General features: G+C 46.8%; 1 protein-coding gene across 2 annotated transcripts in view; it reads right to left on the bottom strand.

Annotated features, from left to right (window-relative positions):
* Positions 1–3,210: 3,210 nt before the first annotated feature.
* Positions 3,211–27,217, bottom strand: part of NARS2 (asparaginyl-tRNA synthetase 2, mitochondrial) — a 47,970-nt gene continuing 23,963 nt past the window's right edge. For both annotated transcript variants that reach the window (XM_088479813.1, XM_088479812.1), the window contains 8 exons: positions 25,348–25,480; positions 19,734–19,832; positions 19,234–19,271; positions 15,042–15,108; positions 9,186–9,323; positions 7,540–7,637; positions 5,640–5,666; positions 3,211–3,597 (listed from right to left, as the gene is read on the bottom strand). In XM_088479813.1, coding sequence (XP_088335939.1) covers positions 3,453–3,597; positions 5,640–5,666; positions 7,540–7,637; positions 9,186–9,323; positions 15,042–15,108; positions 19,234–19,271; positions 19,734–19,832; positions 25,348–25,480 — 745 coding nt within the window. In that variant the 3' untranslated portion in view covers positions 3,211–3,452. The remainder of the gene's footprint in view (positions 3,598–5,639; positions 5,667–7,539; positions 7,638–9,185; positions 9,324–15,041; positions 15,109–19,233; positions 19,272–19,733; positions 19,833–25,347; positions 25,481–27,217) is intronic.

Here is a 27,217-nt window from a genome sequence, read left to right on the forward strand (position 1 = left end):
TTATCAGAAGCGTATGCCAGTATGACTGACACCCATCAGCCGCTATTGCCAGAGGTCGAGAACTCAGCCTCCACTATATGAGTATAGGGGACAATGTTGTCCCTGCTATAAATGATATAGATATTAGAAGTCACCAAGAGCTTCTGTGACCACAAAAAAACCACCAGGCTGTAAACCTGCAGTTCTTACATGGGTCACAGGAGTCCGAGGTGACTTTACGTATCCATATTAAATTATAGTGGTGGATGCATTATTCCTTATACGACACAACACTAAAGTGATGAGGATAACTCACTGTGTATACAAATATTATCTACAGAAGTTCATACAGATATAAACGACACTTGCTTATAATAAGGGGAATAATGTATTCCACCACTAATTAGTTTCTTATGATGCCAGACATATATAAAACAAAAATGTGAAATGATCAAACAGCGGGAGCTGGTCGCCCCTGAAAATCCTCAGCCCTACACCCCAACCTAAGCAATCTTTATACAGACTATGAGCCACCTGAAAATGACGTTATAGCAGCTACTGTAACACGTTAGGTGATGTCCCCTTCCTCCAGTGAGGTCTATAATAATGACCACTAAACCATATATTATCATTAAATTATTCTACAAAATATAAAACATATATATGTATTATCACACTGCTGCCAAGATTTCATGCGTTTTAATTCAGTCATCAGTGAAATTACAAATTATTAGGGACTACAATAAGGACGCATGGTTTACATTTTGCAGTCGATTGTAAAGGGTAAAACATCAGAGGTTCCCAAACAGTCCTGGTTTTCTGGCTATCCATGCTTGAGCACAGGTGACTTAATCAGTACCTAGTTATTTTGATTTAACAATTTGTGCTCAAGCATGAATATCATTAGAACCTGGTCTGTTACTAGACTGGACCGAGTTTGGGCACCACTGGCGAACATGCCATATTGCTGTTCATAGACTGAGAATTTTCCATGTACTGTTTGTGTCTTACATATTATAGTAAATGTCAGTTAGCCACGGATACGTCTTCCTGTTATATCTACATTCCAGCATTCGAAAAACATTCTTGGCGTTAATTTATTCAGTTATTGATGCATAATTAAACAGTATTGTGTTTGCGTTTCCACTTCAGAATACTAAAGCTGCGTACACACCTATAGATATATCTGTCCAATCTCTCTGGTGGGAAGGAAAATCTGGTAATGTATGGGAACAAAAAACAATAGAAATTTGCTCCCAGGATCTGGACTGTTTCAGGCCCACTCACTTTGATTTACAAGAGGGTGAATCTTGGTGTAGTGAACACAAAAACAAACCAAGCATCCAAGTTCATCCATAATACTGCTCCACCAAGTTACTGACCCTCGTATAGTATAGTAAGTGTATGGTCTGGAACCTGACCCCTAGAGGTATAGAAGGAGCTCACAGGCATTGGGGCCCACCAGGGATTTCCCCTGTAACCCTGTGGGCCAGTCTGACCCTGCACATAACACATTATCATGCGGTATCGGGACGCCTCCCACTGTAGGCTCGCAGCACAACCATTATCTCTTACAGGATGAGGGGGAATTACAGTAATACTCTTTATTGGCTAACCGAACAGATTTACACAGAAAGTCTCTTGGCCGGGGTAATTGCTGTCACTTTTTCAGAATGTAATTCACATTCATCTATCACTAACTAAAGGTGCGTACACACTTGCCGATATTTTCAATGACTGAACGATAACGATATCGTTATCTTTCAGTCGTTCTCTATATCGGCCAGTATGTACGCTAAAACGACGAACGACCAGCGATGCACGCTCCCCGAAGGTCGTTGTTGGTCATTGTCGTTCATCGCCCGAAAATGCAGGCCAACCTAACGATATTGTTAGGTTGTTGCATGTTCGGGGATGAGGGAGGGAGCCCGGCACTGAACGATATCGTTCATGACATCGTTCAGTGTGTGTGCTCAATGTCGTTAACGATATTGAGCACACCCCGGCCGGGGGACACACTAGACAGTCGCTCATGGAGCAAATCGTCTAGTGTGTACGTACCTGAAGCCTAACGTGGAAATGTAATAAGGCTGCACGGAGAACAGTCTGTGTACAAAGTCTTTTTTTTGTGTTTGTGTTGGTGAATTGGAAATAGTATTAAAACCCCGAAGACTTTGTAAAATATAGTGCTTAGCAGTTTGCGCGATTTACAAGCACGATATAAGTGTGGAGATAACTTAGCAAACATGAGCTGTTAAACTTGCCACTGAACTGTGAGAACATTTGCACTTGACTTATCTGTTGCCTTAAGACCATAAGAGTTTATATTACTTATGAGGTCTGACGTGTTTTCTGAAACTTGTCGGCCCTCGGCTTGTGCTAACGTGCCAAGATTTCACACAAAGTGCATGGTTTTTTTTTTTTTTTTTCTGAGCATGATGGCAGCACTTGCAGTAGCGCAAAAGTCCGCAGAGAATGATTGTAGGAGTTGGGCGGCGTGGCAGCGTCTTTTGAGGAGTATGTTGTAGCTTTGCCAAGCAGTGCAAAATGGATTTGTGGACTCAACAGATAAATAACTTTAGGCATCAATCCCGTCTAGGCCCAGAGTTAAATAATTTGGCCCCTAGGACACATTGGCAGTGTGAAGAGCGATATTGCCGTAAATTATGCCATGTACAGTAAGATGAAAGGAGATCCGGTCTACACAGATATTGTATCCTGTCCACAAATATAGGCCTGCAGCATGACAGTACAGACCTGGGCCTAGGTGTCCTGTCCACAAATATAGGCCTACGGCGTGAGAGTACTGACCTCGGCCCAGGTGTCCTGTCCAGAAATATAGGCCTGCAGCATGACAGTACAGACCTGGGCCTAGGTGTCCTGTCCACAAATATAGGCCTACGGCGTGAGAGTACTGACCTCGGCCTAGGTGTCCTGTCCAGAAATATAGGTCTGCAGCGTGACAGTACATACCTGGGCCTAGGTGTCCTGTCCACATATATAGGCTTGTGGCGTTACACAACAGACCTCGGCCTAGGTATCCTGTCCACAAATATATTATATATATATATATATATATATATATGCCTGCCGTGTGAGAGTACAGACCTGGGCCTCTCAGCAGGGTACTATGCTCATGTGTCAGAAACTGTAAGAGGATGTGGAATTATTATTAGTTTATTTTTTTTTAAAGTGTATTATTATAATTATAAAGTTCTTTCAGATATAAGAAAAAGCATCCCAAATTTTAATTGGCATGGTCAATTACAGACATGTGGTGTTTCTAAAACAAATGTATATTTTATTACAATGTCTCTTTAAAAAAGATCCAATTCCGACCCTCCTGGGTGACCGGCTATATTGCCGGAATAACATTTACACTGAGGCGTTTGTACGGCTGACACGTCTTCACTGCAGCAGTTATCACATCTCATTAAGACGATATTATATCCCGGGGAGCAGACGAGCAAGTCTCATAAAAGACAAGAATAGGGAAATCTTGGAAATGGGATGACGTCCTTGATATTGTCCACTCCCAGAATGCATTGCAGGAAGCGCTCGAACCCCATGCCGAAACCGCCATGCGGAACAGACCCAAATTTACGTAGATCTAGATACCTATTTGGAAAAGGAAAAATGTAAAAGCCGCAAGTCCCACAATACAGCCTATAAATGTAATATCTATTAGGAGTTAATAAGAAAAGGCAGATGCTTCCATATTGGGGCAGCCAGGCTTTGTATGAAGATAGCGAACGTCGCTAATGGCCATCTTAGGCTCATGTGGCTCCAGGTACTAGGTAAAATCTGATGTGCACAGGAAGGGTGCGATAAAAAAGGTCGACTGGGTCAAAAGGTCTATGGGCAAATGGTCGAATTTTTTTTTTTGTACTTTAAACGTAACCTTCCCCATGGTGCCTAAACATAACCGAAGCCGAACCCTCCCTCTAGTGCCTAACCCTAAAGTCTTGACCATTGGTGTGTCAACCTTTTATACCTGCCAACATTTTGCACCTGATGACATATTCCATGTCAACCATTTGGTGTCGACCTATACATTGTCGACCCTTTGACTGTCGAACGGTCAACCACCAGATACTGCACAGGAAAATGCTTCCCCACAATCACAGCTTCACCTAAAGTGATCTTCTAAGGAATGTCTGAAGCCTCTATACAGTATGTAGGAATGATATTAGCAGCTGCTCTTACACAGCAAACAGACTTTTCCAATTCGCTGCCCTAACCACAGCAGTGCGAACCAGTTACAGTACATGTCTCACCAAACATAATGTATAACAATAAGTATAAAGCAAATTCACATAAACAGTTTACAACAAACTTTTTTGGCCTATAAGATATTCATATTAGACATGGAAAACCCTTTATAATGCTCCTGTTACCTAAGCATATGTATGGCAACCATGAATATCAGTCAGACTTGATGGGTATGAGGCAGGCCTCATGGGTATGAGGCAGGCCTCATGGGTATGAGGCAGGCCTCATGGGTATGAGGCAGGCCTCATGGGTATGAGGCAGGCCTCATGGGTATGAGGCAGGCCTCATGGGTATGAGGCAGGCCTCATGGGTATGAGGCAGGCCTCATGGGTATGAGGCAGGCCTCATGGGTATGAGGCAGGCCTCATGGGTATGAGGCAGGCCTCATGGGTATGAGGCAGGCCTCATGGGTATGAGGCAGGCCTCATGGGTATGAGGCAGGCCTCATGGGTATGAGGCAGGCCTCATGGGTATGAGGCAGGCCTCATGGGTATGAGGCAGGCCTCATGGGTATGAGGCAGGCCTCATGGGTATGAGGCAGGCCTCATGGGTATGAGGCAGGCCTCATGGGTATGAGGCAGGCCTCATGGGTATGAGGCAGGCCTCATGGGTATGAGGCAGGCCTCATGGGTATGAGGCAGGCCTCATGGGTATGAGGCAGGCCTCATGGGTATGAGGCAGGCCTCATGGGTATGAGGCAGGCCTCATGGGTATGAGGCAGGCCTCATGGGTATGAGGCAGGCCTCATGGGTATGAGGCAGGCCTCATGGGTATGAGGCAGGCCTCATGGGTATGAGGCAGGCCTCATGGGTATGGAAGGAAAATCAGTTTACAAATATCTGTCAAATTGCAGCATATTTGTGGATTCAACCGGCAATTTCATGCAGAAATCCAGTTTCCAGCATCCGCAGTTCTTCCATTATTTTGTAGTATTTACTGCAATGATTTCCATTAGGAAACATTATTTTTTTTTGAGCAAAGTTATGTTTTAAATATGACTTTGGAGCAGCAGGTGGAGTCGTTTAGTTCTCACAGTGTATACAGGACATTCTGGGCTTTGTAGTCGGTGCTGAGATGTCTCCTCTAGAATAGATTATATAACTGCCCAAATACCAGTGTGTAAATCTAGGAATGTGTATAATAACATGAATTACATCAGCCAGAGGAACGAATGATAACACCACGGCCAGTCCATTTATACGGAAGACCCCCATTCATGTTACCCCCTGAGATGATCACTATTTCCGGAGAAGATTCGCACAACCTTATAAGTAGTAAAAAGCAAAAACATAGTAATAATCCTAAAACGTAAGAACACAGCAACGTTCCTTCTCATAGGCTTTAGCGGGCAATGTAAAGTGTATAAAGAGTAGGGGATTGGTGCTTACCACTGGTACGTGTGATCCAGCCCAAGCCTGTAGCAAAGAGAAGGACGTAAAGATTAGTTAGGCCTGGATTCCGCAGGCCGGAGATACTGTGCAATAAGGTGTAACAATATATACAATGATACTATTCCTAATGGCCATGATTTCTATTCCCTCCGTTTAGTCACTAAGCATGGTGATCTGTAGATGTTACTATGGGGGTCATTCAGACCCACTCGCAAGCGGCAGTACGCTCGCAAGTGGGTTGATGTTCCCCACTGCGCATGCGCACGATGGAGGGAGCTCCGTCGTGCGCATGCGCGAGACTCGGACTGCGACAGCCAAGCTGTCGCTCCGGGTCTCGCACCAAAGGGGGCGTGCTGTCGATGTTGATTGACAGCACGCCCCCTTTGGAGGGTGTGCCGGGGGCATGCCTGCCAGACGGAGCCGTTCCCATGGGAACGCCTTCCGTCTGAAGCCGGCCCCACTGACATCACTAGTGATGTCAGTGGGAGTGATTTTGGCTCTGATAGAGCCAAAATCACTCCAGGGCTTGTGGCAGGGAGACCCTACCGCAGGGTCTCCGTCGCAAGTCCGATGGTCGCGATGGTCAAGACCATCGCAACCATCTTTTTGGATGCTCGTATATGCTGTGGGTGGTGACCCACAGCTATACGAGCGTCCAGGAGGACGCTCCATTTTAATGGAGGAGGGCCCTGATTCAGAGCGAGTGCTCTGGTCACAGCGTCCGGCTCTGAATCAGGCCCTATGTCAGGATTCCTATAGCCCACGTACATGTTTATTACAGTACATGTATGCATCTAAATGTAGCAAAAGGTAGAATAGTCCCCATGAAAATCATATATATTCCCCTTTCTACTACACCCTTACCATTAGGATCTCCCCCTATGGTGTCCTGCACTTCGCCCACTACGTAACCTATGTCTCTGGGAGATTGTACAGATAGATAGGTGGCAGAGACAAGCCCTGAACCTGCAGCGAGGGATAACATAAAGCTGCAGCAAGTCTCCGACACGTTCTCCTGTACTAGACACAGTTACAGGCTCTGGGCCAGAGGTGGACGCACTGCCCAGGTCTGACATAGTGGAGCGTTTTTTTGCTACTGCGCACACGTCTAGGATTCGATGTTACCACACTGTGAAGTTTTCGTCCAAATCCATCCAGTGGAAGGCACATAACAGGCTCCCTGAGTCGAAGTTCTGCCCAGCATACACCAACAGGAGGCCCAACCGGGACCCTAACCCCCCTAAAACCTATATATTATATAAATATATATATATATATATATATATATATATTGTACATTTTTATATTTACATATCATTTGATAATATTCTGTCATTTGTGTTCTTAAATTAGACTATGACTAACTAATTCAATTTCTTTGTGGTAGCAGAACTTAAGGTTTTATAGTTAGAGTTTGGACGGTTTTGCCTTTTTTTGCATAGACCAGGTGGTTTTGTTAAAATTAACCATTTCACACCCACATGTCACACCTGCCCAGGTGAAGTTTATCATGACAACTACTAAATGGTAAGCTGTAGGTAACAAGGACATAATAATTAGCTGTCACTGTTGGAGAAAGGAACAAACTCTACAATCTGAATTAAGTATCTCCGCACAGACAGGTGAAGTGTCTGACACGGAACTGCCTCAGCAGCACAGAGTAGAAGATCACTTGGGTGTTGGAGGCTTTGGGGATCCATTTGAAGGGGAGAACACAGCAAGTAAAATGTTTTCTCTGTAATGTGGGCTCCACTTAATACTAAGCAGTGAGTGGGGTTATTTTAAAGAATTATGTGCATGTCAGTGGTGGAACCCCAACAGAGGAGACAAAATAAAAAACACCCATAAATACATGCGAGCATTAATTGCTACATAAAAGTAAAGTACTAATAATTACGTTTCCAGACGCGACTGCAGGACATGAAGTCTCTCCTCTCTTAAGCTCCCTCCAAACAGTTCTCCAATCCCTGGAACGAGCAAGTCCACAGCGGCCACCTGGAGTGAAGACAGAAAGCACTGTGAGATGTATGGGGACAACAGCCAGCCACAAAGGGGAGAGACCACCACAATGTGCAGCCTGAGACACACTGTAGCAAACACCCTGGTTTTGTGGAGTCTGTGTGGTAGAAAGTTGTATACTCAGCTCTTTGAATGCTAATACACCAAATAAAGCTTCATCAATTGTAAGTTGCCCACTGGATATTGCCATTACCTCTCGGAGAGTCCATCCCATATGCACAATACATTGAATAAACAATGCATAAACTGCCTGTATAGCAGCTAAATATAGCCTTTATAGTCTTCCTTCATTCCTTTACAGATTGTAAGTGGTGTTACTAGACCCTGGCACGAGGAACCCATGCCTTGTGTTTCAATTGCAGTGCTCACGCTTACATGTGCCTGTCAGCTGCACATATGGGGGCAGCCATTTTGTTTGCTGAAACAATACTGAAAGTGCCTCAGGCCTTAGGGATGTCTCTAAGTGAACTGATAGACTGGACATTGGTTCTGCTGACAAAAGTGGCTGCTGTCACTGTAAGAAAATAATTGGCAAGACTTTAAATTTGTACCGTAAGATCTCATGGAACAGTCCACCCACAGAATATATGCCTCGGGTGATTACAGGACTGTAACAAACCATTAAAAGGGGCTGGGGACATTTAAAATTCGGCATGCACAGCGCAGTTCAATATTATAGATAGCGGCAACCGGTTACGGGCGGCTCACAGCGAATCAGATGCTTCTACGACATAAAAAAAGTCTCCTTTATCCACTTTCTTTCAAAGTTTACTCAGCCAATAGATTTTGACATTTACTACACTTGAAGTTCATAACATATTTAAATAGTACTGGACTTCTACTCACAAACGGCGGCGGCCATTTTGTGGACTCAGAATACAGCCTCATCAATTTCACTTGGGATGTCAGCAGCTCCTTGGAAGTCGATTGGCTGAATATTAGTTCAAACCACAAATCATTGCCTCTGTATGTGTGGTGCACTTTATAAGTATTCACATTAATTACAAAACCTTTCTTCAAAGCTATTTTAACTCATTACTGGGGAGATGTATCAAGCCTTGGAGAGAGACAAAGTAGCAACCAATCAGCCTCTAACTATCATTTAACTAGCAGAGAAATGTAATGATTGGTCGCTTTGGGCAAAAGCTCCGCTTCATCTCTCTCTAAGGCTTGATGCACCTTCCCTTGTATCTTTAGACAAATGCTTATTAAAATGTGTGATTGGCATAAAAGTATTATTACACATTTCTTCCTCTTCAACAAAACACTACTTACTGTTGGCATAAATATAGGACAGTGCGCACGGGAAGGCGGGTCACTGTACGCCCGGGAAGGCGGGTCACTGTGCGCCCGGGAAGGCGGGTCACTGTGCGCCCGGGAAGGCAGTGTACGCGGGAAGGCAGGACAGTGTACGCGGGAAGGCAGGACAGTGTACGCGGGAAGGCAGATTTTGACATGTTGTTGCTTTAGTACATATGCCCCAGTTATGTAAATAAGCATCACATGTTGTTGATTCCCTCTCACCGTGTGCCGAGGCCCATCCTCATTGTCCCGCATGTAGAATGGCTTCAGGTCAAATGGATAGTTGGTGACAAAAACAGGAACGTCTCCACAATGTCTGACCAAGTACTTCTCGTGCTCCGTCTGCAAATCGCATCCCCACTGCGGGGAGAACAGGACCAATATTATACATACTTCAGGTCACAGGAACAAAGGCCCTCATTCAGAGCCGCTCGTTAGCGGCAGTACGCTCGTTCCGAGCGATGTTTGCACATCTGCGCATGCGTACGGTTTTTAGTACGCATGCGCGAACCAGTCAGTGCGGCCGAAAATCGTTTGTACGCTATATAGCGAGTGCCTGCTATTTTAAGTGACAGAATGAGGCGTATGTGGGTGGTAACAGGGGAAGGTGCTTGAAAATGGGGAGTGGAGATCCGAACGCAGGCGTGCTTAAAGGTCAAAACGGGCGTTTTATGGGTGTGTATATTTAAAACAGCAGCGTCATTGTCCACGTCACTGGGTTATTTTATAGCCAGAACTGCTCGCAAATTTGTGGTAGCAAACACCAACCACAAGAATAGCGAGCAGTTCATACGCTGGTCGATGTACTCGATTAATCAAATAAATAGCGGACATGACGTATGGTGTGAGCGGCCAGGGGGCGTTTTTAACAAATAAACGAGCGTATGTTTTGCTCGCTCGTTCAGACTTAGAGGTGTGAACAGACTGCAATGTGCGTACGGATCATTTGAATAGCCACCCCTTGTTGTTAAACGAACGACCGCAAATAGCGAACGGCTCTGAATGAGGGCCAAAGGCCGTAGCATCATAATGTAAATACACTCGTATAACATTCCGTTTATTACTCTAATACGTGGGGCTCTCCTACAAGTTTTAGTAAATGTGTCTCCTTTGTGCTCTTTAGCCAGGCCTTTAGTGCAGTTATTTATTTCAGCTGCCCCTTTGCTGCCCTCTCTGCTTTGGGTAAAACTATGGCCAGAATAAGTTTCGCCTCATATCTGTGGGTGACAAAAGCGATCAACGGTGTCTGAAAACATAACATACAGTAAGAAACAAAAATGATGATATAAAACATTTACTTTTACGTGCTGCAGACTGCCTGAGAGATGCAGCACTGGTCCCAGCCTGGGGGAGCGCAGGAAGAGAGGTACCCGCGCTCAGCGCTACAGCCGCATTATGTCTTACATGAGATGCAGCACTGGTCCCAGCCCGGGGGAGCGCAGGAAGAGAGGTACCCGCGCTCGGCACTACAGCCGCAATCTGTCTTACATGAGATGCAGCACTGGTCCCAGCCCGGGGGAGCGCAGGAAGAGAGGTACCCGCGCTCGGCACTATAGCCGCATTCTGTCTTACATGAGATGCAGCACTGGTCCCAGCCCGGGGGAGTGCAGGAAGAGAGGTATACGCGCTCGGCACTATAGCCGCATTCTGTCTTACATGAGATGCAGCACTGGTCCCAGCCCGGAGGAGCGCAGGAAGAGAGGTATACGCGCCCGGCACTATAGCCGCATTCTGTCTTACATGAGATGCAGCACTGGTCCCAGCCCGGGGGAGCGCAGGAAGAGAGGTACCCGCGCTTGGCACTATAGCCGCATTCTGTCTTACATGAGATGCAGCACTGGTCCCAGCCCGGGGGAGCGCAGGAAGAGAGGTACCCGCGCTCGGCACTATAGCCGCATTCTGTCTTACATGAGATGCAGCACTAGTCCCAGCCCGGGGGAGCGCAGGTAGAGAGGTATACGCGCTCGGCACTATAGCCGCATTCTGTCTTACATGAGATGCAGCACTGGTCCCAGCCCGGGGGAGCGCAGGAAGAGAGGTACCCGCGCTCGGCACTACAGCCGCATTCTGTCTTACATGAGATGCAGCACTGGTCCCAGCCCGGGGGAGCGCAGGAAGAGAGGTACCCGCGCTCGGCACTACAGCCACATTCTGTCTTACATGAGATGCAACACTGGTCCCAGCCCATGGGAGCGCAGGAAGAGAGGTATACGCGCTCGGCACTATAGCCGCATTCTGTCTTACATGAGATGCAGCACTGGTCCCAGCCCGGGGGAGCGCAGGAAGAGAGGTACCCGCGCTCGGCACTATAGCCGCATTCAGTCTTACATGAGATGCAGCACTGGTCCCAGCCCGGGGGAGCGCAGGAAGAGAGGTACCCGCGCTCGGCACTACAGCCGCATTCTGTCTTACATGAGATGCTGCACTGGTCCCAGCCCGGGGGAGCGCAGGAAGAGAGGTACCCGCGCTCTGCACTACAGCCGCATTCTGTCTTACATGAGATGCAGCACTGGTCCCAGCCCGTGGGAGCGCAGGAAGAGAGGTATACGCGCTCGGCACTATAGCCGCATTCTGTCTTACATGAGATGCAGCACTGGTCCCAGCCCGGGGGAGCGCAGGAAGAGAGGTACCCGTGCTCGGCACTATAGCCGCATTCAGTCTTACATGAGATGCAGCACTGGTCCCAGCCCGGGGGAGCGCAGGAAGAGAGGTACCCGCGCTCGGCACTATAGCCGCATTCTGTCTTACATGAGATGCAGCACTGGTCCCAGCCCGGGGGAGCGCAGGAAGAGAGGTACCCGCGCTCGGCACTATAGCCGCATTCTGTCTTACATGAGATGCAGCACTGGTCCCAGCCCGGGGGAGCGCAGGAAGAGAGGTACCCGCGCTCGGCACTATAGCCGCATTCTGTCTTACATGAGATGCAGCACTGGTCCCAGCCCGGGGGAGCGCAGGTAGAGAGGTATACACGCTTGGCACTATAGCCGCATTCTGTCTTACATGAGATGCAGCACTGGTCCCAGCCCGGGGGAGCGCAGGAAGAGAGGTACCCGCGCTCGGCACTACAGCCGCATTCTGTCTTACATGAGATGCAGCACTGGTCCCAGCCCGGGGGAGCGCAGGAAGAGAGGTAACCGCGCTCGGCACTACAGCCGCATTCTGTCTTACATGAGATGCAGCACTGGTCCCAGCCCGGGGGAGCGCAGGAAGAGAGGTACCCGCGATTGGCACTATAGCCGCATTCTGTCTTACATGAGATGCAGCACTGGTCCCAGCCTGGGTGAGCGCAGGAAGAGAGGTACCCGCGCTCTGCTCTACAGCCGCATTCTGTCTTACATGAGATGCAGCACTGGTCCCAGCCCGGGGGAGCGCAGGAAGAGAGGTACCCGCGCTCGGCACTACAGCCGCATTCTGTCTTACATGAGATGCAGCACTGGTCCCAGCCCGGGAGAGCGCAGGAAGAGAGGTACCCGCGCTCGGCACTACAGCCGCATTCTGTCTTACATGAGATGCATCACTGGTCCCAGCCCGGGGGAGCGCAGGAAGAGAGGTACCCGCGCTCGGCACTATAGCCGCATTCTGTCTTACATGAGATGCAGCACTGGTCCCAGCCCGGGGGAGCGCAGGAAGAGAGGTATACGCGCTCGGCACTATAGCCGCATTCTGTCTTACATGAGATGCAGCACTGGTCCCAGCCCGGGGGAGCGCAGGAAGAGAGGTACCCGCGCTCGGCGCCACAGCCGCATTCTGTCTTACATGAGATGCAGCACTGGTCCCAGCCCGGGGGAGCGCAGGAAGAGAGGTACCCGCGCTTGGCACTACAGCCGCATTCTGTCTTACATGAGATGCAGAATCGTCTGGTTTGGTAAATCTATGAATAAATAATCATTTGTTAATAACATTAGAATATAAATGCATGGAGATTGTATGCGCTAGCATGCTCCAATGTACAGATGTATCCACTAGACGCGAGACGCCATACGGTGCGAAACGCCTGACGTGAGTGAGCCGCCAGGTCCCGTGCTATACTCTGCTTGTACAGAGCAACGTTTTTGCCTGAAAATGCGTCTGTGACAATAAGATGCAACTAAGGTTCACCGGGAAACTGCACAGATCGATAGGTATAAGATGCGACTAAGGTGCACCGGGAAACTGCACAGACCGATATGTATAAGATGCAACTAAGGTGCACCAGGAAACTGCACAGACCGATATGTATAAGATGCGACTAAGGTGCACCGGGAAACTGCACAGACCGATATGTATAAGATGCAACTAAGGTGCACCAGGAAACTGCACAGACCGATATGTATAAGATGCAACTAAGGTTCACCGGGAAACTGCACAGACCGATATGTATAAGATGCGACTAAGGTGCACCAGGAAACTGCACAGACCGATATGTATAAGATGCAACTAAGGTGCACCAGGAAACTGCACAGACCGATATGTATAAGATGCGACTAAGGTGCACCGGGAGGCTGCACAGACCGATATGCATAAGATGCGACTAAGGTGCACCGGGAGACTGCACAGACCAATATGTATAAGATGCGACTAAGGTGCACCGGGAGGCTGCACAGACCGATATGCATAAGATGCGACTAAGGTGCACCAGGAGACTGCACAGACCGATATGTATAAGATGCGACTAAGGTGCACCAAGAGGCTGCACAGACCGATATGTATAAGATGCGACTAAGGTGCACCAGGAGACTGCACAGACCGATATGTATAAGATGCGACTAAGGTGCACCGGGAGGCTGCACAGACCGATATGTATAAGGTGCACCGGGAGGCTGCACAGACCGATATGCATAAGATGCGACTAAGGTGCACCGGGAGACTGCACAGACCGATATGTATAAGATGCGACTAAGGTGCACCGGGAGGCTGCACAGACCGATATGCATAAGATGCGACTAAGGTGCACCAGGAGATTGCACAGACCGATATGCATAAGATGCGACTAAGGTGCACCGGGAGGCTGCACAGACCGATATGCATAAGATGCGACTAAGGTGCACCGGGAGACTGCACAGACCGATATGTATAAGATGCGACTAAGGTGCACCGGGAGACTGCACAGACCGATATGTATAAGATGCGACTAAGGTGCACCGGGAGGCTGCACAGACCGATATGTATAAGATGCGACTAAGGTGCACCGGGAGGCTGCACAGACCGATATGCATAAGATGCGACTAAGGTGCACCGGGAGGCTGCACAGACCGATATGTATAAGATGCGACTAAGGTGCACCAGGAGACTGCACAGACAGATATATATAAGATGCGACTAAGGTGCACCAGGAGACTGCACAGACCGATATGTATAAGATGCGACTAAGGTGCACCAGGAAACTGCACAGACTTATATGTATAAGATGCACCAGGAGACTGCACAGACCGATATGTATAAGGTGCACCGGGAGACTGCACAGACTATGTGACCCTTGCTTTAAATGAAGCACATTGTAGCACTGCATATACAGATTCAGGCTCAGTCGCACCCAGATATACAAGTGTCACATATCAGATTAATCAGTGCAGTCTTGTGGTGCATCTTAGTTGCATTGCACAGCGAATAAGATGTATTTGCATATGGAAGAGACGCACAAAAGACCAATCCTCTACTAAACTAGACACCTGGGGGCATATTTACTAACATGAGAGTTTTTAGAAGTGCGGATGTTGCCCATAGCAACCAATCAGATTCTAACTATTATCTTCTAGAAAGTGCTAGTTAAATGTTAAGTAGAATCTGATTGGTTGCTATGGGAAACATCTCCATATTTCTTAGCTAAAGTAGTGTCAGTCAGTCAGGAAATATTATTAGGGAAGAAATAAAGAGTCTATATTAGTACTAGGCTGGAAACACCAGATTACCTCCATCTGCAGTAACACGTATACTATCTTGGTGTCACAGATGAAGGTTTATGGCAGAGAAATGGCTGCAGGAAACATGCTCAGTAAATAACACGAGAAGGTTATCCTCACGTGTGTCTGCAGGAGCCACCTCTCATGTAATAACATTGGGCGGAGGGTACGGGGTATTCAGCAGCACCAGCTCACCCACCTCTGTCCTGTGCTGGAAGTGATCGCCCCTTTTCTGCAGGATTCCTATAGCTTCTGTATAAGACATTCTGGGGGGGAGACACAAAGAGGGAATAAACATATCAGGGCCCGTACGTGTAATTACAGCATCAGGGCTTAGTTATAGGTGACCGTAGCACAGAACTATATATAGGATGAGCTAATAGGAGGACAATAAGAGCCTCTTGTATGTACAGCACATTGTATCCTTAATTGGACCCACTCAGCAGTAATTAGTGCACTGGAGCAAGTCTGTCTATTCCTGACTCCAGTCCTAATCGCGGCTCTGTGACGCTCGGGATCTCGGCGGCTGCCATTTAACGATGGTTCTCGGAGTGTGCAGTCTTTACCGTTACACCGATGAGAACGGGCAGGTCAGCAGTAGCAGAGGTTACAATTAAGGCTATAAAAGGCCTAGTTGGATGTGGCTCACAAGCCGGCCCCTGTATAGAGGTATCTCTCTGTATCTGGGAGGTGAGTACATCTAACTGCAATGTAATGAGTGTGCTGGGCAGACATTCTAGTGTAGGGACCTTCAGAAAAAAGGGGTCCCTTGCCGCTGGGCTGCAGGCTTAAATGCTTTGATCAAATCATGACAAAATCCCATTGGTGTCATATGCTACACACACTGATTTGCAGTATATTATTGTTAGCGCCAATAGCAAAAGTTTTTCTTTTTTAGATTTTTTTGAAGGCGGAAATAGAAATGGCGGCTGCGCGTTTTCATACTGCTAGCGGGGCGACGTACCAAACCCTCTAAAGAGAAAGATCAATCAGCTCCTAACTGTGACGTTACAGACTGTGTTTGAAAAATGACAGAAGGTAATTGGTTGGTACTTTGGGGTCTATTTACTAAGCCTCGGATGGAGATAAAAGTTCCAGCCAATCAGCTCCTGTAATTTTTCAAACACGGCCTGTGACGTGGCAGTTAGGAGCTGATCGGAGATAAAGTACCAGCCAATCAGCTCCTGTAATTTTTCAAACACTGCCTGTGACGTGGCAGTTAGGAGCTGATTGGCTGGTACTTTATCTCCGTTCACTTTTATCTCCATCCAAGGCTTAGTAAATAGACCCCAAGTGGGGAAGTTGCCCATAGCAACCAATCATCTTCTAACTGTCATTTTATAGACAGTGCAGAATAAATGATTGCTAGGAGTCGATTGGTTGCTATGGGCTTTCTCTCGCCTTCAGGACCCCGTACACATCTAGGGACAGATGACATCTGTAGGGCTTATAGATGACCTGATGCCACTCACCCCCTGAGCCTGGATGAGCAGCAGGTTGGGTTTTTGGAGCATCCTCTAACCCTGGAAGAAGCGTCCATGGCTATTACATCCATGTCACATTCTCCCATACACCGATCCTGACGGGTTATTCATACATGAGTGGTATCAGCATAATGTAGAGACAGTGGCTCCCTATTCTCTTATAAAGCGGGTGCCCCCTGTGCTTTCATTAGACATGGTGCCACTGTCCGGGGCAATAAAGAGACCCTGGGGATTCATATAGAAGTTATCTACAGATCTACATAACGCCTGTTTACACTTTTAGGGCTTGATCCTGAGTTGGGGGGCGCAGGCATTTCTTTTGCCGTTAATGCCGTTTACGAATTTCACAAAGCGGAGACGCCCACTTGCGGCATCTCGAGAAATGCGCATTTCCGTCTGTGTGTGTCTTTAACCGCCACCACTGGTCGCACCAGCACTATGGCACTGGTTTATCTGTCCGAGTATGGCGTCCTATGTGAGCGGTTCCGCGTCTTTGGATGCAGCCACCGTCAGCGACATGCACACATCGGCTTAGCCACGCCCCCGTTACCTACCAGGATCGCCCACTGATATTAACAGAACGTGAACTCGATTTTGTGCTGCGCATCTGAGTGGTGACAATCGGGACGCATGCGCAGAATTATAACATCGGCTGACTGCTTGCGGCATTTCCGCTGCACCAGACGCAGAACCAGGCCCTTACTCCTTACTGGACAATGGGCCTGATTCAGAGCCGGACGCTCTGAATCAGGGCCCTCCTCCATGAAAATGGAGCGTCCTCCTGGACGCTCGTATAGCTGTGGGTGACCACCCACAGCTACAGTGAGCGTCCATGATGATGGTCGCGATGGTCAAAGACCATCGCGACCATCGGGCTTGCGACGAGACCCTGCGGTAGGGTCTTGCTGCCGCAAGCCCAGGAGTGATTTTGGCTCTATCAGAGCCAAAATCACTCCCACTGACATCATTACTGATGTCCGTGGGGCCGGCTTCAGACGGTAGGCTTTCCCATGGGAACGCCTCCGTCTGGCCGCCACGCTCCCGGCAGGCCCACCAAAGGGGGCGTGCTGTCAATCAACATTGACAGTACGCCCCCTTTGGTGCGAGACCCGGAGCGGCGGAGAGCCCGTCGCTCTCCGGGTCTCGCGCATGCGCACGACGGAGCTCCCTCCGTCGTGCGCATGCACAGTGGGGCAACGTCGACCCGTTTGCGAGCGTCCTTTGCTCGCGAACGGGTCTGAATGACCCCCAATGACTGGGAGGAGGCTATATATTCCCTTCTAGGGTGTTATATAACACGGCATGAAAAGGGGGCTGCGATCTAATGACGTGGTTGTGATGTTCACTCCAGCCTGGACCATACATACAGATGTATTTATATAGCGGTAGCAAGACTGCGGCCTCATGGAGAGGCTTTATTGGTTGTATGACGATCTCCTGGGCCTTTCACAGCTGAAAACAGCTCAAATCGGTCTTCTGGAACGTACTGGCTCCGATTCCTCAAAAATCATTTACGGTTGTTTTACAGACGACCGTTATTTTATGCCACGCGGGCTATAGTGGCCGGATTTGCCGTGCCCGTCTTTCTCGCCTTATACATTATAGGGGCCTATAAGTGAGACAAATGATAAAGCTACTTATTCTAATCTGGTAATGCCAGATAACCGTAGGGATTGGTCAATATTGTGCCGTTACTAGGCAATAGTTTACAGGATCTGTATTAGAATATTTACTCTGATAGAGGGTGGGAGGGGGGCACTGGGGGGAGTTAACGAATGAATGGATCACTTCAATGTTACTTAATTGCATTGTTAAAAAAAATGCTAAACTCCTTTTTCAAAGAAAGACCCTAATATTACATGAAAAAATAATTTGAACTCCATAAATTTTCATTGTTACAAATTATACTTCATGATATATTATAATAAGTACAGAAGCAGATAAAAGATTTTATTACATAAACCCCTCCAGCTGTAATGAATAGAACCATGGCATTCATATACGATGGCTGTACTCAACCACTCACAGTGAGTCTAAGGCTGCGGATGCAGCTGATTGGCTGGCAGCCGTGGCTTGTCCAATCAAATGCATAGACCATATTTAGTCATACTGTGTACTTGCCAAGAACCTCTCTGGGCTTTTATAAGTGGGGGAATCATTGGCGGTGCAGAAGGAGGAGCAGCTGCAGACCTGCCGGAATCCCCGGCGTAGAACGCCTGCAGTTATTATAGTTCAGAAAAGCGCAGTTTATCAATAAAATGTCTGGTCCAAAATTTACCGTTGACCTGATTCAGACCCGCTCGCTAGGAAGCGTCCGCACGCAGCCAGCCGATTGTTTGCATTCTGCGCATACATACGCATCGCAATGCGCGTGCGGGAACCACTGCGACAGATTGGGAAGCGTTCACTCGCTGCGCAAAGACTGCTCAGCAGAGTGAGTGACAGGGGCTGGCCATTAAAAACGGGGGAGTGGAGGTGCAAACGCAGGCGTGCCTGAGCGTCTCAACGCCGTTTCAGAGGCGTGCATAATTAAAAGGCAGCGTCATAGTACACGTCACCTGGCTAGATTTTACACTGAAGTGCTCGCAGTGCTTGCGGCAGGGTATGGTCAACCACAAGCGCTGCGAGCGCTTCCGATGGTGCTCGATGTACCGGTGGTTGCATACACTTCCTGGAGGTGACGTGCGCAAGTGGGCATCTTAAGACAGGCTGGTGGGCGCCTGCATACACAAAGCGATCGCACGCCAAGACATAGTGGCCGTGCTAATGCCTTGCCGTGTGATCGCCTGCCTTCCCAAAATTGCATACGCATCGTGCGAGCGGGTCTGAATGAGCTTCTAGGTTTGATCTCTTTTAAATGTGATAGAATATGACCAGAAGTAAGTAAGTGAATGAATGACTACTTACACAATAAACTTATTCTTTATTAGTCCATCCAATCTGCCCTTGAAAAAGTGGGGAGAGACAGCAGTGACTTCGTGTAAAACATGCATGTAATATAGCACAGAAACATACACGTATTATAGTACAGAACCAATAACAACCATATGAGATAATAAGGATTACATCAATGCAAATACAATCTGAATTGCTGCCATTAGTCTAGCTCTGTGAACTTTCTAATGCTTTGATTGGCTACAGGTTAATCTAGCTCTAACCTCTCTAATGCTCGGATTGGTTGGTCTAGGCTTGTGACTGTTTACTGCGCTGATTGACAGAAGACTGGCCCAGCTCCGCAAATGTTGTAATGCTCTGATTGGTTGGAAGTTAGCCTGAGCCAGTGAGCCATCTTGTGCTCTGATTGGCTGCATGTTGGTCATGAGTGCTAAACGGTCACTGACTTGCAACGTGCTATAAAGTGCAGTGCTGCATAGATCATCATCTATAGTTCTGTAGGTCACACTTACTTCCTGTCCCGGAGATACATGTTTAAAGAAGAGATTCATATCTTCAGGGCACCTGCAAAGTAACGACGTGGCTGTGCTTTTAAACAGATTCTCCATAACCTAGAAATGAATAAATAGTTTATAGTTAAAATCCTCATTACCAGCATTTCTTCCACTGGTTTGGTATGTGAGCTGTTTCAGCATTTATAAAATGGTTTAAGACGAAGTTACTAACAAGAACTAGCATATAGCATTGTAGGTGGCTGTGCCTCAGGGATGTAGGAATAATCCCGATAGTCAGGATGCTGGTGCTTAGAATCCTGGAGGTAAGTATAGGGGTTAGGCACTAAAGGGGGGGGGGGGGGGGGTAGATTTAGGGTGTGGGGGAAGGGAGTTTAGGTTTAGCCACTATGGGAGAGGGTTAGGTTTAGACAGCGGAGAGGAAGGGTTAGGATTCTGACAGACAGGTGTCTGTATCCTAACACTGTCAGGATTTTGACTGCCGGCATCCCGTGCTTTGGGTTCCAGGACTCAGACTTACCTTATGATTGTGTGAGGGGGGGCTGAGTACGTCCATGGACTGTGTATTATTGAATGAGGAACTGTCAAGTCAGTCCACATACAGAACATCATTGGATGAGGGGCAGTCAGTCTGCCTATGGACAGTGTGTTATTGGATGAGGGGCAGTCAGTCTGCCTATGGACAGTGTGTTATTGGATGAGGGGCAGTCAGTCTGCCTATGGACAGTGTGTTATTGGATGAGGGGCAGTCAGTCTGCTTATGGACAGTGTGTTATTGGATGAGGGGCAGTCAGTCTGCCTATGGACAGTGTGTTATTGGATGAGGGGCAGTCAGTCTGCCTATGGACAGTGTGTTATTGGATGAGGGGCAGTCAGTCTGCTTATGGACAGTGTGTTATTGGATGAGGGGCAGTCAGTCTGCCTATGGACAGTGTGTTATTGGATGAGGGGCAGTCAGTCTGCCTATGGACAGTGTGTTATTGGATGAGGGTCTGTCAGTCTGCTTATGGACTGTGTGTTATTGAATGAGGAACTGTCAAGTCAGTCCACATACAGAACATCATTGGATGAGGGTCTGTCAGTCTGCTTATGGACAGTGTGTTATTGAATGAGGAACTGTCAAGTCAGTCCACATACAGAACATCATTGGATGAGGGGCAGTCAGTCTGCCTATGGACAGTGTGTTATTGGATTAGGGGCAGTCAGTCTGCCTATGGACTGTGTGTTATTGGATGAGGGGCAGTCAGTCTGCCTATGGACTGTGTGTTATTGGATGAGGGGCAGTCAGTCTGCCTATGGACTGTGTGTTATTGGATGAGGGGCAGTCAGTCTGCCTATGGACTGTGTGTTATTGGATGAGGGGCAGTCAGTCTGCCTATGGACTGTGTGTTATTGGATGAGGGGCAGTCAGTCTGCTTATGGACAGTGTGTTATTGGATGAGGGGCAGTCAGTCTGCTTATGGACAGCGTGTTATTGGATGAGGGGCAGTCAGTCTGCTTATGGACAGTGTGTTATTGGATGAGGGTCAGTCAGTCTGTCTATGGACTGTGTGTTATTGGATGAGGGTCAGTCAGTCTGCCTATGGACTGTGTGTTATTGGATGAGGGTCAGTCAGTCTGCCTATGGACAGTGTGTTATTGGATGAGGGTCAGTCAGTCTGCCTATGGACATTGTGTTATTGGATGAGGGGCAGTCAGTCTGCCTATGGACTGTGTGTTATTGGATGAGGGGCAGTCAGTCTGCCTATGGACTGTGTGTTATTGGATGAGGGGCAGTCAGTCTGCCTATGGACTGTGTGTTATTGGATGAGAGGCAGTCAGTCTGCCTATGGACTGTGTGTTATTGGATGAGGGGCAGTCAGTCTGCCTATGGACAGTGCGTTATTGGATGAGGGTCTGTCAAGTCTGTCCATGGACTGTGTATCATAGGATGAGGTACTGTCAGCCTGTCCAAAGACTGTGTACCATGAAATGAGGGGCGGTCAGTCCATGGACTGTGTATCATAGGATGAGTGGCTGTCAGTCTGTCCATAGACTGTGTATCATAGGATGAGGGTCTGTCAGTCTATGGACTGTATTATAGGATGAGGGGCTATCAGTCTATGGACTGTGTATCATTGGATGAGGTGCTGTTAGTCTGTCCATGGACTGTGTATCATAGGATGAGGGGATGTTAGTCTGTCCATGGACTGTGTATGAGGAGGATGGGTGAGGGTTAGGATCGTTACCAACAGGTGTCGGTATCCTAACCCTATCGGGATGCCGACCGCCAGGATTCCGGGTGCTGGCATCCCGTACCCAACCCAATATGAGTGCTGGCACCTCAGCCTGTAAGAATGTACAGGCTGTTATAATACAAGTATCCCTACATAGAACACTGCTGGGCAAGTTCTATGGATGATAATGAAGAGCGATTAGGACAACAGGTGCTTCAGAGGATGCGCTAGATACTTATTTAAAAGAAAAATAGGGTCGAGGTTGTGTTTTGTTTTTTTTTTAACACTCGGGTGTACCAGGAGGGATATCATACCAAGGGGCTTATGTATGTACTAAGCCTTGGAGAGAGATAAAGTAGATGGAGATAAAACATCTACCATTCAGCTCATAACTGTCACGTTACAGGCTGTGTTTGAAATGATTGCTTGGTACTTTATCTCTCTCCAAGGCTTAGTACATAGACCCCCTTGTCACATCTGAGGGACAGCATAAGATGTCATCTGCTGCCTATTCAACCTGACATGTTATGTTCTGCTATAGGGAATGCGGTTCTTCTAATGGAAACTGTTGTTGACCACAATGGAGGACACAACGACAAATTGTAACCCGCTTCAAGTTATTTTTATCACCACCTGGTGCCAAAATGTATAACTTATATAATTTTTCAATAAATGACTGTCACATCCTCTATGGTATTTGTTATCCAAATTTCTCTTCATTACGAGCCTTAGAACACTGATGAAATACTAAGCTGAGCGCTGGTAAGTTCCCACATTGATGGGGGTATAGTTTGATACAAGAGCAGAATAAAGCTGTACATAAATGAGCATTTCTGAAGCGCAAACTGAAATTAAAACAATTTTTGAAATGAAGATCTCGATGCCACAAGGTCTAAATTTAGATTTTGAATTTAAATGGTTTCTGTAAATTAGATATGTGAAGATTTCTTCTACTTTTGTATACCCTATATCCTAATTTTCCTAGTCTTCCCCTTTTTTCATAATAAGGTATTACAGTATTTTTATCAGTAATTTTATTATACAGGAGGTTTTCTACCAGATATATTTTTATTGGATTCATATAATGTATGTTAGGAGAGAACTTATGTTTAGACCGATATGGATTCCTGCCTATTACAAGAATATATCGGTAAGCACTGCCTCTATTTCCCCTAACCCATTTATTTTCTCCTCGGCTTGGAATCTCTATAGAGACCAGAGAGAACCAAATAGCGCTACTCCGAAATGCGTTCCAAGGTATGGAACGCAAAACAGGAAGCATATATAGCACACTTCCACTCATAATGACCCGGCATCTCTAACAGGAAGTGCCTTGCGTTTAAAGAGGTGGAACGTAGAGACCTTCCGGGTGGAGACAGATAGAGGATTAAGGCGGCAATAGAGAAGACGGAATCCTGATGACACGCTTCTTGTTTGAGTATATCGGAAATGACGGGACTTACTATAACCAGCATGGAACGCATTGTGGGCCTGATTCTGTAAGGATCATAATTGCAAAGCTGCACTCAGGCTATAGATATATGATGTATGCACGCAGGCTATAGATATATGATGTATGCACGCAGGCTATAGATATATGATGTATGCACGCAGGCTACAGATATATGATGTATGCACGCAGGCTATAGATATATGATGTATGCACGCAGGCTACAGATATGTGATGTATGCACGCAGGCTATAGATATGTGATGTATGCACGCAGACTATAGATATATGATGTATGCACGCAGACTATAGATATATGATGTATGCACGCAGACTATAGATATATGATGTATGCACGCAGGCTATAGATATATGATGTATGCACGCAGGCTATAGATATATGATGTATGCACGCAGGCTATAGATATATGATGTATGCACGCAGGCTATAGATATGATGTATGCACGCAGGCTATAGATATGTGATGTATGCACGCAGGCTATAGATATATGATGTATGCACGCAGGCTATAGATATGATGTATGCACACAGGCTATAGATATATGATGTATGCACACAGGCTATAGATATATGATGTATGCACACAGGCTATAGATATATGATGTATGACTATGCACACAGGCTATAGATATATGATGTATGCACACAGGCTATAGATATATGATGTATGCACTCAGACAGCTTTGCAATTGCGATCATGTGCAGAATGGATCTGCGTTCAGCAGTGCACTAGCGTTCCCTGCTGAATCAGGCCCTTAGTGCGGTTCCTAATATAACGGGACATTTCATTATTTGATTGTGACGCTAATAGATAATGAGGCTTCGATGAAGAACAGTAGTATGTATTTTTTTGTACATCTAGAAGTACATTTGGATGTTTTTATGTTTATTTGTGAAGGTCACTCCATTAAACGGCTAGAGGGCCAGTAGGGGGGATAAATAGAATCTCAAACCACCCTGACAGTTACATCTTGAAAAAGGCTCCACGTGAGCCGTAACGCGTTGGTGGTGGTGCTATTCCAGACCTGGAAATCGTTGGTGGACTTCCGTTCCAGGGAGGTACCTGGATAAAGCTGTATTTGGTGTGATAGATACACCTTTTTATCTGGTATGCTGCCTTGCCCTCAGGTGGTTTTTTTATATGTTTTATAAAAAATTTTAAATAAAAACGGTGCTTCGCTATGGAAGATTTTCTGTTTCTGTCTCTTCACATGTATTTGGGGTGAAAGCCCACTACAACGAGGGAGAAAGGAAAATCCAGAAGCACCATATATATTAGAAAAGGTGGAAAATAACAGTCTAATTCTCAATCAAGGGTGATTCCCCCACGGAAATACAAGGAGATTGTTTTGGGATTCTATTATGATCGTTTATCTATTGAAAGTCCCCAAAGGACACAAGTTTTGAAGGTGACTGTACACACCTGTAAAGTGTGCCCCCCCTTTATTTCACAGTAACTTATAAGCTCCCTTACCATTACATAGGTTGTGCTGAACCATTTCTGTTATGTAGCATTTCTTAAGCATTTGGCAGCGCAGGTACTAACGAACTGTCATGAATGAGAACCGAGTATTTGGAAACACGAGCGCACTTTACCTCGGTAAATGCTGCATGCAGACTGTAACCGCAGAGTATCAGTGCTGCATGCAGCATTTCATGAGGTAAAAGTGCGCTCATATGACACCAGGACCCCTCAGATCTCATTCACCACAGTGAGGCGGTACCCACGCAGCAGAATTTGCCATCTTTAGAGGCGCTATAACACCCCCTTCACACATGCTGGTCTGACGTCACCACATCACCGTGCATAGAACACCAGCATCCCATAGTCCTCATTTGTTCTAGTGAATACGTCCCTAGCGCTAGATATGAAGACTCCGCACTGTGAATACTATGTTCAGCAATGAGTTTTATATATATGTGGCACCTTCATGATGTCCTCCAGGCTGTCCGTAAAAGATATTTCCGCCTCCACCATGTAAAACTCAGCCAGATGTCGCCGACCCTGTGAATTCTCAGCTCGGAACGCGGGGCCCAACGTGAAGACTCTGGTCAGACCTCTGGAGAGCGCAAAGGAGATGCTCTAAATGTCATATGTAACACACACAGATGGACATTGGATCAGTGTTACGGATGATGCTACAAGATTTCAATTAGTAGAAAAAAACTAACGTATTCCATATCTTAGACGGGGATAAAAAATCATCTTTTATTTGGTTATAAACAAATTAGCTTATTACAAGCTCCCCGTGTGTAATATCCTGCATGTAACACGGACATCCCGCCACAATAGGTCTAGGACAATTTTATCCCAAATATTAGTCAGCAGATTTGTTCCCCATGGCAGATATTATAGAAGAAATGATGGCGGTTATGTAATAGGCTCTGAGATAAAGGCAGCGGCGTAATATCGACGATGTTTATTGCTGAATTTAAAGTGGAAGATTAATTATAGGGCCGGTTTTGCTGTATAACTGATTACCCGCTTTAAATTGAGGGCAAAAATCATGCCGGTTCCTTCATCTCAGAACCTATTACATAACCCACAACGTGTAGATTAATACGAACATGCTAACAAAGCCTCTATATCATATTGTTATTTATTAAGGTTTATTTATATAGATAGCACCAGCATACACCACAGAACTATGCAATGAATCTCAATGGCTATTTATTATTAGGCTTTGCCAGATCATCCCTTTAGTTTGGGACACAGGGCCTGATTCAGACCCGTTCGCAAGCAGGTCGATGGTGGCCCAGTGCGCGAACCCCGGAGCACTCGCTCCGTGGCTCGCTACAAAAGGGGCGGCTGTCGATGTTGACATTTTGTAGGCGTGGCGGGTTAGGGGGAGGTTTAGGGGTTAGACACAAGGGGGAGGGTTAGGCTGCGAGGGGTGTGTGTGTGTGTGTTAGGTTTAGTGGGAAGCTCTCTGGGGCTTGCGGCCATGAGACCCTACCACAAGGGTCTCGTCGCAAGCCTGATAGTCGCGATGGTCTTGACCATCGCGACCATCGTCTTGACCGCTCGCAATAGCTGTGCGAGTGGCCAGGAGGCTGCTCCTAAAAAACCCCCCAAAAAGCCCTAATTCAGAGTGAACGCTCTTTCAGAGCGTCCGGCTCTGAATCAGGCCCACAGATAAATTACACAGGCTCTGGGACAGATTAAAACCAGGTGCAATGGAGAATTGGAGTCAATCTGTTCCAGAACCTGTGTGATTCACATGTTTCCTGAATTAAAGGGATCATACCGCCAAACTGTTTATTATAGACTAAAATGACTGAAGTGTTTATGCTTAATTGATATGTCCGCCATGACTCCTCTCTCGCCCCACTCCCATATTAGCAGAGAAATGTTTATATATATATCTGAGCCAGCAGGGTGAGAGTGTCAGACTTGTATACTTGCTCTGCAGGAATGTCCTGTATTAATCAGTGGATTTATGTACGGGAGGGCGGAGCCACTGATGTCACAGCAACTTAATTGCCTGACATTCCAGCTAATTGACCTGTGTCAGATGTTACTAAAACAGTGACCTACAGATGTGTAATTATTTGGGAATATAATGCTATTAAAACTTACTTTTCGAGCTGTAGTGAAATGCTAGGGGAACAGTGGCAAAATCATTTTAAAATTATATCAGGAAATTGTTATTGTGGGGGTACACAGTTTCCATGTTTGGCAGACTTAAGGCGACTACACACTAGATGACCCTGCAAATGATGCCCTTGAACTCTCCCCGACTCCAGGACACAATATGGAGTAAAACCAGTACAATGTGACATAAGATCTATCGTGC

The sequence above is a fragment of the Taudactylus pleione genome, unplaced genomic scaffold, assembly GCF_031769625.1.
Source record: "Taudactylus pleione unplaced genomic scaffold, aTauple2 ptg000245l, whole genome shotgun sequence".
Taxonomy (NCBI): domain Eukaryota; kingdom Metazoa; phylum Chordata; class Amphibia; order Anura; family Myobatrachidae; genus Taudactylus; species Taudactylus pleione.